The sequence below is a fragment of the Rissa tridactyla genome, chromosome 3, assembly GCF_028500815.1.
Source record: "Rissa tridactyla isolate bRisTri1 chromosome 3, bRisTri1.patW.cur.20221130, whole genome shotgun sequence".
NCBI lineage: Eukaryota > Metazoa > Chordata > Aves > Charadriiformes > Laridae > Rissa > Rissa tridactyla.
In genome coordinates, this window is record NC_071468.1 from 118,558,239 (window position 1) to 118,571,023 (window position 12,785).

At 42.7% G+C, this 12,785-nt stretch overlaps 1 protein-coding gene across 5 annotated transcripts in view; it reads left to right on the top strand.

Annotated features, from left to right (window-relative positions):
* KLHL29 (kelch like family member 29) overlaps positions 1–12,785 on the top strand; it is a 408,570-nt gene that overhangs the window by 69,297 nt on the left and 326,488 nt on the right. For 2 of the 5 annotated variants that reach the window (XM_054193778.1, XM_054193775.1), the window contains exon 2: positions 6,020–6,129. Coding sequence is in view for 3 of the 5 variants with exons in the window: in XM_054193771.1 (XP_054049746.1) it covers positions 5,434–5,494; positions 6,020–6,129 (171 nt within the window). In the remaining 2 variants the exon portion in view is untranslated. Of the gene's footprint in view, positions 1–4,045; positions 5,495–6,019; positions 6,130–12,785 lie in introns of those variants that run through there. The other 3 variants (XM_054193771.1, XM_054193770.1, XM_054193772.1) reach the window with 3 other exon arrangements.

Here is a 12,785-nt window from a genome sequence, read left to right on the forward strand (position 1 = left end):
TCTATTCATTACTAACCTGTGATCTCTGTACCTCTTGCGGTGTTTTAAAAGTATTTTTGGAAAAAAAGTGTGTCTGTAAATTATCTTGGCAAACTTTGTCATAATTGCTCATTGCATTCGAGTTTGCAAAAATAACTTTGTTTATGATCTGATATTTTTAATGGCATATTTCCCTGTTTCCATTTAAACTTCAAACTGACATCTTTGGTTTTTCCCTTTTAAAGAGTAGCATAATCCAGATGCCTGTCAAAAGACTTGTTGATGTAGCATTTTATGAGTAATCCTTCTGTTGGAGTATTTTGTTTTGTCAGAAATGTTTGCCAAGCTCTTATAAAGCTCCCCATGAATATTATTGATGTATACTTCCTTTTAAAGAAGTGATTATCCATGCAGGAATACAAACTGAACAGTCAGTTCTAAACCACAAATGTTTTCTTAAAAGCTAACGTAATGTCATAGGAGGAGTTAATTTGTTGATGTAATGGAACGGAGGGGTACCGAGCTACAATTATTTTCCTCTTCTCTTTTTCCAGCTTAACTCTTTGAAGCACGGGGCGGCATTTGAGTTTGGGGGACTTCTTCAAACACATTACACAGAATAACCTCAGGGTTACTGTCAGTCTGTCTAAATCTTTGATGAAGAGATGTTAATAGTTCCCAGCCTGCTTTCAGAGAGATGAGTGTGATTGCGAGAAACATTATGAGTAAAACATACCAAGTAGTCTTAGGAATCCAGCAATTATCATTTCAAACCCGGAGCTGTTAGACAGTACATCCAGTGATGCTCTCGTTTGTTGCTGTTAAAATCTTTATATAAATAACCGGCACTCCAGGCATGTGCAGACATCCTCCTCTCTGGTCTTCTTTCTTGGGTGATTCCTTATTCCAGAGCAAATGCTCTGGGGTCTGCAGACCTTGCAGTGTTTTAGCCTGCAAATTAGTGCTTGGCTGGTTGTCACTTGGTGAAAAGAGAGATCTGTAAATTCTGTAATAAATAATAGATTAGGGTCAACATACACAATAGTGTTCTCCAGGTGTCACCATGCAAAAGAGTCGCTCCTTCCCATAAAGTCAAGTGGGGCTATGAACATGGATGCATCCTTCAGTTCCAGCTCTGTTTTATTTTTTTTTTTCTATCCCAGCCGGCAACGCTTGGCTGTGGCTATGCCCAACTTCAGAGCCTGCCTAGGTTCTTGCGGCATCCATACTTGCGCCCTTCTCAGACCACTCGCTCGTTTACAGGCATTGGGACAACAGGTCACACCAGGCATTACGGAGGTTTTCCTTGTAGAGCTGGGATAGCCCCAATCTAAATACACTAAAGGTACTGGGAGGGCACAGCAGTAGTCCCTAACCTGCGCGGCACTGAGAGCTTTGAGTATGTCGATCTGTTCTTAACTCCCATGTCCGTGTGGCTTCCCAGTTGGCTTCCCGGCTGTGCGAAGCTCGGCTTTTTGCAGGGTGACTGATTCTGATTTGCCACATATATCGCCTACAAGCACCCTTCTGCTTATGAAACATCTACTTAGCCTGCCTAATAAGTGTTTATGCCTTATATTGGAGTCTTCTTTTTTTTCCCCTTCTGATTTGCTTTCTTTTACCTTGTTTATTTGCAAAGAGAGCGTGCTCCAACTGAGCCCCTGAGTGCTTCTTCCCCATTCTTTCCCCCCTGCCCCAAGCTGCAGTCTGCGATGTGGGGGAGGTTGTTTGCAGTGCGGAGCAGCTTGTAAAGGGCATTTTTAAAGTGCTTTCTGCTTCATAGTTGATTTATAGCTTGTTTACACAGGCAGACTTTCATAGAATACTTTGCATTAAACTTTTCCTGATTAACTAACCTACAATAACTGTCTCCATGTCCTTGGCTTCCTTTCCCAGTATGTTTTTTTTCAATCGAGCGAGATGCTGTGGGCAGGCGCTGCATGGTGCATTGCGTCCTCCATGCTGAGGTCCACGTTGTGCAGCTCTGCGGCAGGCTGTTGGGTGAACTCTGCTTCAGGGGAGCTCTGGAGCAGTCCCCAAAGGACTCCTGGGCTGCTCCCTGCTTTTCAGGAGTTTGCACAACACAGAAGAACAAGCGTAAGTCATTCCTTACCCAGGGACGGGTATGACAGCTCTAGTCTATTTGCTTTACTCTTTTTTTTTTCTCTTCCCAAAGAAGCACCGTTGCTTCTACAAGGAGAATATTATTCTTGATCCCTTAATTTCACCAGTCATTGCTCAAAGCCTTGGCTTTGTTCTGGAGATACTGCTTTCTACTCTGCTTTTCCCTGCACTTTGGAAGCTGTTCAGCTTGTTCCTGGCAGGTGCGGTTGTACAGCAGTAGATGAGTCGGCTGGTAATCCTGTCCTGCTTTCCTTCTGGTTCTCCTACTTCTGCAAATGCTGCACAAAGTAAGGCAGATGTCCTGGTGGTGGATCCAGCTTGACCCAGGGAAGTGCTGGTTTTCCAGGCTTCTTCTCACTGCAGTGCTGAATTGCTGGATGTTGCTGCCTGCTCCTCACCTTGCCTTAGGTCAGGAGGATGCTGTTTAAATCTGTATACACTTCTCACACCCTGTGCAGCTCTTGGTGGATGAGCTGATCTGCTGTATTGCTGGATACTTCATCTGTAGCAGAGAAGCTCTGAAACAGTGTCTTGCTGCATGTGTTTTTGATTTGACATCGTATGAAATCATTCCTCTCCCCTATCCTTCCTAGTCTTTTTGGAAACCTCTTTTCTAATTTATTACCTCAAGCTGAAGCACGGTGAGCTTGTGCTGTCACCGGATCTCATTGTTTGCTGGTCCAGGGTCGCTCTACTTTGTCCAACCCAGAACTGCTGAAGTTCGGGGAAATCCAACTGATATAGCTGCTGTCCCCAAAAGATCTAGACCTGCTTCTCACTGACCAGGTCTTTTGAGCCAAAGGCAACTCTGATTATTCCATCCCTTCAGGAAGATGCCCATGTTGATGAAGTAGGTGAGCTGACACCAACTTCTTACACCATGTTTTGTGTGGCCACCTGCTAGTTTTACCCTGAAGCTGAACTGCCTACTTCATGAAGCTCGCTACTACAATGATGCAGTATCTAAAGCAGATGCTTGGTTTCCATCAGGTTGCTTCAAGTCATTTGATTTAGAAGCTTAGGTACAATATAGGATATATAACCTGTCCATACTGAGGTTGTTTGGCTCCCAAAGGAGACATGGGGCTGCTGCTGTAGGTACCTTCAGCTTCATACGTATTGATACAGGGAATTGAGGCTTTATCTTCACACTACAATGAGAGATGGCAACTCTTGCTTTTTGGTGTTTAAAACTCCGTGCTGTGCTTCTGCCTCTCCCAGTTTCAATACTTTATTCTAGTGGTTCAGAAATGCCTGGCAGGCGTTACTCTCCTTGCGTCCCCTCAATGGCAACTGCAGTTAAGTTTTGGTAAGATTAAAATCCTGTCCTATAAACAGCCAAGACTTTCTAAAGTGGGGGAGGAAAAACCCACCCAAGCGCTAGTAAATGATGTAAATTGCAGTACGTTAAAGACCGTTAATCCTGTCTTTGTGTTGCCCCAAGTAATAATTTTGACTCTTCTTTAGGACTGCGTGTCTAGGAGCAAGCAAACAGATTTTGAACTTAAGTCCGTCTTTGTGTACCATTTTCATGGTGACGGATTATTGCTTTTCTTGCTTTTTTTTTCCTTCTGATCCTTCTTTCTTCAGATGTCCCATATCCAGCTGTGAGGCCTGTTTTTCCTTTCCCTATGGCACTGCTGTCTAGAGGCTACAATACACTCTGTAAATATTCTTCATGGCTTTCATTATTGAGGCGGGAAAGAAAAAGGTTTCCTTCATGTAAAACTGTCATTGGCCTCTCATGGTTCTTCTCTATCAGAAACCCATTTTATTTTTTATTATGATTGAAGGCTCTTCTTTTGTTCTGCAAAGTCCTGGAACAAGAGTCCTGAGATGGCTTTGGAAGAGGGTGTTTCCCTAAGGAGATATTCCAGAGCAGCTCTGGCCTAGTGTTTCCCTTGGAGATGGTGGGGTAACTATGATATGATGAGTCACTCTGCAAAGGAGAAATAACTCCCTTGAGTTTTTGCTTTCCTTTCCATAAACAGCTTCATGAAAACAGTGCTCTTTCTGACAAACAAAAAGCAAAACAAAAAAAAAAAAAAGATTCTGGTTTTGTTTGAGCTTTTTCAGGCAGTCCATGCGAAATCCTTTTGTCATGTCGTGAAAGTCAGAAATGCTCCGTTGAAATGTCTCAACAGCATGTTCAAGAAGTATTGAACAGATAAATAAGCAGACCAGATATTTAAAAAGCCTTCCCTCCAAAATGAGTCTAACCCTGTAAACAAAGCAAGCTAGGGAGGAGGATGGGGCTGGGTACGAGAGAGGACAGGAATGATGGGGATAACGTGGATGAGATGTTCACATACCTGCGCCTTCCCCAGGCCTTTCATGTCCTCCTTCCTTGTATTATCTTGCTTTATGTCTTCAAGACGCAGACCTGCAGCTGGCTAGTGGTTAGGCAGGGCTCTGTTTTTTCTATGAGAAGTAAGGACTAAAAATTGTACATGTTTTAGGAGATTAACTTTGGGATGTCAGCTGGCCCTAATCCGATCCCTTTAAACTTTTCTTATAGTAGTCTGATCTTTTTTTTTTTTTTTCCCTTCCTCTGTGTGATGGTAGATCTTGCCTTGCAGCCAGCTCTCATTACAGATCATTCATTGAATCAGCATGAGCCGTTTCATCAGCTAGTCAAGCCAAAGTTGCTGTTTGCTTCATTTGCAGATATATAATAAGAAGTCATTAGTTTTATTAAACTCTCTTAAAGGAACAGAGCATGGCCCAATGGAGTTTATTGCTTGACTGATCCATCAAGTGACCTTGGATAAGTCCTTTAGTTTTTCCATGTGCTTCCGTTCCCCGTTCCTTTACCATCCTTGCCTTCACCAGACCTCTTTGGACTGTAAACTCTTCAGCGCTGAGCCAGTTTTAGACTTTCACAAGGGAAATTATTTGGTCAGGTTATTTAAACACAGCAAGAGTCATACAAATATTCTGTAATAACACGCTAGCAGGACAGGGAGATGTTTTGTGTAGTAAACTTCCTACAGGTTGCAGGTAGGATTCGTGAAGTGTTACTCTGCCACTTTGAAATTATGATAATTACACAGAATGTAAAGTTTGTGCAGAAAGAAAAAAGCTTAGGCTGAGGTAATGGGAGGGAAGCTCTGGCTGCATTGTTCGAGGGAAGTGCGCTGTAAGCTTCAAATGAGCGTGTATCAACTCAATTACTTGTATGCAGCGCTCTTGTCACTTCACGAATCTTCTCGGCAGAAACCGAAACTCCAGTGCTAAAAATGTGAAATCAATAGGTACTGTTATATCCACTTAAAAAAAAAATTGTATTGATTTGCAGATAATGACAGCAGTTCATTCTTGCAGGATTACATGCCACTTCCTGTCATAAAGATTACTTTCGTATATATTACGTCTGAGATGGAGAACATAGGTATAAAACTGCTTTGCTTTAATGAATAGTCGTTTTGCTCTGGGCATTAAAATGAGATATACTTCTTTAAATTTATCTCTAGGGATTATTTTTATTTCATGGGCAAACCCTGTGTTACCAAAGAATCCAGAATGCTATTAAACTTTTAAATAATCTTGGATTGCCTTGTTTTGCAAGTGCTTGAACTAGTCCTCTCTTTGATAGCAACTAATTAAGCAAAATATCGTGCTCTTTCTGGTCTCCCCTGTATCCTTGATTAGAGGGTTAACACCATGTTATCCTTGGGTATTAGCTGCTCTTTGCTAAACCCTAAGTATCTACCAGCATCTAACTCTCTGTGCTTCCTAACAAATTTCTGTCACCTTCAGGGGATTAAATTCTCCGTGCCGATCATGGTGGCATGTAACGTCTCCCATTGTGCAGCTATTTTTTTTTTTTTCCTTGTGCTGTGGCTCATTTGAAGCCTATTCTTATTAAGCATAGGTGACTTCATGTATTAAAATAACTCTTTTCAACTCTTTCTAGGTAATCTGGCTAATTCCCAGAAACCTCCTGCTAAATGCAAGGGATTGCTGTCCTGTTTACTGACTTTTACACCTGAGGCTGATTTTTATACAGATTCTGGATATCGCAGGGTAAGTGTGCAGATATCTGTTCTTTTTGTGGTTTGTTTTTCTTTTGTGGTCTCTTATTTGCTTACACAAAGGCAATTTGGGCTGTGCTTTCCCTTTCAGTGACTGCAGCAAGTCCCTATCGGAGCATGTGCAGCTGAGCATCTGTGTCACAATAGAAAAATAATACAGTAAGGTGAATGCTAATGCTGTAAGCTTGATCAAGAGTGTTTGAATTTTGCAGTATAGCTCCAAGAGGGAGCAAAATTCGTATGTCTCCAGACTCATAGGCCTCTATCTTATAAAATTGCAAAAAGCTGTAAGGCGCCGACTGGGGCGTAGTGAACATTTTGAGTTTTAATCTCCGTGCGCGTATTTTTGTGTGAGAAATGAAACATTCTTCATAACGTACATAGTTATAAACGTCTGTGACGTTTGGAAGATCAAGTTTAAATATTTGGAAAAGGGATATTAAAGGTTACTTGGTTTCTTGGGGGCATGGGGAGGGGAAAGAAAAAAAACTGATTCCCTCTTTTATCCTATTCTACTACTCGCATCAGTGTAGAAACTTATAATATTTGACTTCATCGCTCAATGATTCTTGTCAGCTTTTTCACCTCCCAGCTGCTGCAGGAAAGTGTAATTTAGTGGACACAGATTGATTTTTCTTTTTTTGCCTCTTCCTCAGTCTTGATCCTCTGCTTCCACCTTCTCTTTCAACCTGCTATTTTTCTTGCCTCACCACTTTCCTAGCTGCTTTTTGCAGTCCTCTCTGTGGTTTTTTTTCCTCCATGGAGCTAATCCTGGCCCTTGGTGCTGTTAGTTATCTTTCTTGTCCTCTTGGCCTCCTTTAACCAGCTTTCTGCCTTCTCCCAACCAGATATGTAGAGTCATGGGATAATTAGGCTGGAAGGCACATGTGGAGATCATCTAGACCAACATCCTGCTCAGAGCAAGGTCACCTAGACCAGGTTGCACAGGGCCACCTCCAGTTGGGTTTTGAATATCTCCAAGGATGCAGACTCCGCAACTTTATTTGGGCCCCTGTCGCCATGTTTCGCCACGTCATGAAGGATATTTTCCTCATCTATAATCTGAATTTCCACTGATGCAGCTTCTTTCTTCTCGTCCTATGTCTGCGCCTTTCCAAGAACAGGCTCATTCTGTCTTCTCTGTGCCTTCCCTTTGGGGAACTGGAAAACATCGTGAGGTTGTAGGAGCTCAGCCTGTGTTCCAGCCACCAGTAATCCTCCACTGGACATGCTCCAGTATGTCAAAGCCTTCTTGTTCTGTGGGGCTCACAAGCCCCGCATGAAAGGGAAGGATCGTTTCTCTGGACCCTGCTGGCTGTGCTGTTGCTAATGCAGCCCAGGACGGATGCACTCGGCCTTTGTTGCGAGGTCATGTTGCTGGCTCAAGTCCTCCTTGCTGTCTGCCAAGACCACCAAGTCCTCTCTTTTTTTTTTTTCCTCTCCTATTTTTAATCTGTTTAATCTTTCTCATGCACTGTTGTGCGGTCCTTACCTCCAGTGCTTGCTGTTCCTTCACAGAATTCCTTATTGAACAGTATCAATATCCTCAGTATCCCCGATGCATCTTGATTGTAATGTCTCTGGCAGCCTTTTCCCATAAATGAGTTTGAACTGCACTTTGGAAATGGTGGAAAGCCCATTTCCAACTCTTGGAAACGGGTGTATTTCCCTGAGCAACTGGTTTAAAGCTTTCAATGTAGCTTTGATAACTTAAAAATCTTTTTCAATTCCTATCATTAGTACGTTCATGGTAAAATAGGAAATTGTGTGTATGCCTGGATGTGTACAAGTGTGTGTATAGAAGAGTGTATTTAATCCTTTTTTTCTGTGCTGCCAGTACATAGTCATAAATAGTGTATATAATAATATATATATGAAACTGTTGCTGGAAATTGAGTCTGAATTATGAATAAGGCTTTTATTTTATATTCCTTCTTTATGTTTTCCCTGCATGTGTGTGTAATGCTGCAAATTGCAGATAGCAACAACTGTAATTGTAGTTAAATCACACGTTCTCCAAATTTTATTTTTTTTTTTAGTAGCCCTCACGATGAATAATGTATCTGCTTTTCCTGCGTTTTAAGAGTGCGTATGTTGGGAGATATGCCAGAGAACGGATGTTCGGGAACGCGGTCTCAGCCTTGGTTTGACACGCTGATCAGATGGTCCTTGGGGGAGGGAGACACGCTCCTGTGCTCCTCCAAGCTTTGCTGCCTGGTTCACTTGTAAGTGGTCGAGGGGAAGGACCGAGAGGGCATCAGTAGTTCGGTGTTCAGATCATAATCCATAGTCTGGCCAGGGTGGCCGGAGCTCACGTGCAAGTTTCTTGGTTTATATCTACCAGGGAAAAGAAAGCATTGAGCTGGCAAGTGGAGCAGAGAGGGTTAAACGTACTGAGTCAGGGGGAAAAAACAGTTGAGCAGAAAACAGGTAAGAGAAGTAGAAAGGAAAAGAAAATGTACAGAAACCAGGATGAAGACTTTAACTTGCAACATGGTGTTTTGTTTTTAATTCAGAGGAGCGTTGTCCAACTCATGAAGAAGTAGTTAAACCAGAGCCACTCATACAGTGATGAGTGACAGTTTAATTCACTTCTGTGGTGGGGAATGTCTAGCAGATCTGGCTTGTGATAAGTTGCGCCATCGCCTAGTTCACATCAACATGAAATGCTGAGGATAGTCTTAGGCTGAATATCAAATTATTGCAAAGTTGTTGTGTTAGGTTATGGTGTGCCTGCGGCTGTTTCTGCCACCATGGCTGTGATTGAGTTGCAACAAAAGGAAAAAAAAAAAACAAAAGAAAAAAAAAAAAAGGAAAAAACAAAAAAGATTTGGAAATGAGAAGCCGGTTGTCTCCAGGCTCCCTCCTGAAGGCTTCTGTTACTCGTGAGAAGTTGTTTGAAAGGGGCTTGAATTCCAGGATGGACTTTGACTCTGCTTGGGAACAGGCTGCACGTAGGAGTTGCACCCTTGTCTGTCTTAACCCATTTTTGGATATTCCTAGCTGTTCCCCTTAAAAGACCTTTTAACTCACTTCATTTTTCTGGAGGATATAAAAAGTATTTATGCGTGTTGACTGTAGCCCTGTATATCTCAACAATCACGTGCGACTGCAATATTTTTATCTTCTAACTGGGAAGTACTTAACCCCAGTTTTTTCTGGTTCAAACTGAATTAGTTTTCACCATATGCAGCACCTCTTATGAACGTGCGGGTGGGGAGGAGGAATTTGAAATGAAGAAGTCGAGCTGTTTCTGTGATCCAGTTATTTTAATAACCATGGCTCTCTCAGCACAGCAGACTGATTGCTTTTCAGAGTATTTCTAAGGAGGAGAGAGGGTCAGGAAGGTACGTAAACTCAAAGCGAGACCTCAGATGACCACGTGCGTTTAGGTGCTTGAGCAGAATGATTGCATTTTGCTTTTCATTTTTGTAGTTTTTCGGTGGGTGAAAGCAAAGATTTGGGTTTATTCCGTTTCATCCTTTTCGGGAGAAGGAGCGAGCCCCACGAAGTAGAAAAAGTTCGTCACAGAAGTTCGAGGTCACGCTTTTGGTTTGAATTTGGGATAAGCTTTGGGATGCAGCAGGGAAACCAAGGAATAACCTCACTTGTCTTTGGAACGGTATTCATAGAATAATTCAGTTTGAGAAAGACCTCAGGAGGTCATCTCATCCAACCTCTTGATCAAAGCAGGCCAACTGTGGAGGCAGAGCAGGTTTTTTAGGGCCGTGTCCGTGTCCAGGCATGTCCTTTAATACCCCTGGGGACGGGGGCTCTGCAGCCTCCCTGGGCGGCCCTTCTGCTGGTTAAGCACCTGCTCTGAATTCTCTTTCCTTATATCTTACCAGATTTTCCCTTGTCGCAGCTTGTGCCGGTTGCTGCTTCCGCTTTTACAGCGTGCCCCAGGAAGAGTCTGGCTCTCCGCGTGCTCCAGACCTTTAACCACCTACTAAATCATGACAAACTGGAGATCTGTGTTTGTAAAGAGCTCGGATCAATGTTTGTCAAGCACCTATGCATCAGGCAGTATTTTTTGTGTGTTTGAGTCCATTTAACAGCATCAGGCAGTATTTTTTTGTGTGTGGTTGAGCCCATTTAACAGCAACTGCGTTGGGTTGTTTTTTTTACCAGGGCTCTGATGTTGCTGTGCTGTTACGTCAGGGAGCAGGGACGGGGTGAGGAACAGGCAACACTCGCGCTAACGTCTCTGTAGGTGCCAACACAAAAATACCTACGTTCCTTTCTGCCTGTAGACAATTTCTATTCTTCGCAGAAAGAGTGGTCAGACACTGGAATAGGCTGCCCAGGGAGGTGGTGGAGTCACCATCCCTGGATGTGTTTGAGACTCGTTTAGATGTGGTGTAAGGGAGAACTTTGTTGAGTAGAGTTGATGGTTGGACTCGATGATCCCAAGGATCTTTTCCAACCTAAATGATACTATGGATGCATGTCAGGTAGGCCTGGATTTACTCACAGAGCTCGGAGCTGGATGTGGTTCCTGTTCCTATCTCTGCCACAGCCGCCTTTGTGGCAGAGATAGTTGTGCCTCAGCTTTCACTCCGTTAAAACGGAGATTACATACCCGTATTCACGAGAGTGCTGCCAGTCCTACGGTAACTGTTAAATGCTTTTAGTTCCTTGAGAGAGGCCAAAAAATATGTGTGTTTATGGTAGAAACTACATGCTTGTAGTTATACAGGGTTACGTGAACTCCAGTATTCTTGGTAGGTTGCTTTTAAAGCCAAGTAGTACGCTGTTGTAATGCGTTGTGTTAACCACACAAATTAGATACTTTTATCCAGATTACTTATTGGAAATTGAAGGAGACATACACAAGGGTTGCTAGGACGGCCTCATTTTTCACATTCAAGATTTGGAAGTAGAAACAAAGCTTAGAAACTTGGTGTTCTTTTAAAAATTAAGTCCTTTCATAGAAGCAGTTAAGTATTTTTTTTTTTTGTCAGCTTTAATAATAATGAGATTTTGGTGCTGGGATGAGCGATAATTGCAAATGGCAAAAAGTCATCAGAACGTTGTTACTCAGATTGCAGATTTTATTAATCGTAAAAGAAATTATTCACCTAGAAAGGATGTTTTATAAGTGCTCATTTACATGAAGAAAGACTCGCTGCCTAATTTATTGTTTCTTTTTTTTGAAAAAAAGGCAACATGAAAAAAAACCCCACAAACTTTGTCCTGTCCTTCAAAACCTTGATTATTTTGTCCTTCGCATCCAGTTTGCTTGTGTCCTCTGTGCTCTCGCTTAGCAGTGGGACTGATCTTATTTTTGCCCCTTCTCTCTCTCAAATGTATCTGCTGCTTGGATTGATTCCATCAGCTGAGTACTGTGCATCTCCCCTGCATGCACTTCCTCCACAATTAAAAAGGGTATTTATCTTTTATGAATGACTTCTTAGATGAGTTGTTTGGCCCTTTACATGTTTCTGATCTCATGAGGTGTTCAGGTTTGCAGACGTAAATTAAATTTTCATCCGTTTTCTCCCACTTCTTTTATGTTGTTTTCAACACGATTCTTGATTAAGTAAAGAAATGGGGCACATCCTTCGCTGTAGGAATACAATTAGTCAATGAGCCTGCCCTCTGAGCTTAAAACATGGTATGTACTGCAGGATCTCTTTAATTGGGGTGTTGGATGGTAGACTCTTCAGGCTATGGGTACAGCCTTTACATGTTCCTGCTAGAGAATTCATACAGAGAGCACTGCCGCAGCATGAATATTCAACAACTGCCTGCCCCTTATTCCTTATGCTGAAATATTAATACAGCAGTGATTCTGCACCTCAGCTGGCCGAGATCGGGGGTGTGTGTGTGTAATCCTGCTGACAATGTCCTGCATGCACCCAAGCCTCTTTGCAGGGTCATGCCTTTCTGGACCACGCTGAACGCCAATTAGTCTCAGTAATGCCGCAGGATCCGCTGCTGCTGAAATGGTGACGGGCTTTCATGTGAAAGGTGAGGAGCACGGGCTCACGTGCCACCAGGTCACCGTTTCAGCCTGCAGAAGGACGTCAGCTCCAAGGGGGGAATAAAGCTACTACTCATGGTAGCAAAAGTAATTTCAGACACGTGGCTAGAGAAGTGCTTTACTGTAATGCCCATTGTGACAAAGCTTTCTTGGAACTTTGCCAGTACCACACTGAGATCCTTCCGCGGGCACTTCCACCACTTGGGCCTCTCCGGGATCGGATTGCAGGTGACTCGGTGGCAAAACGGCTTCAGAAGCGCAGGATTCCCGCTCTCTGCCATGCTCTGGGCTGGGACTTGAAAACAGGATTTCACAATTCCTATTGCAGACTTTGGAGTCTATTTTCTAAACTAATATTTAAAGTATGCCCCACCAATTCTGGTCTCAAAGTTGGTTGTTGAAACTATAATGTATTTCAACACAAAATTATGCAGGCTAAAGTGAAGATTGGTATGGTAGTGGAGCAGATTCTTCTGTTTCATGTATATTTGAAAGCTGAGAAAGCTTCTGCTGAAGTCAGACGACACAGGCTTGTCAAATTGTTCACAAACGAAAAGATTGCTCTTGGATGGAATTAATTTGCAGTATCTCATTTACCATCTTGAGTTTTGTCATGAATTTCCCCTACTCGGCAGCCTGAAATGCCAAGTGAAAAAGTGTTT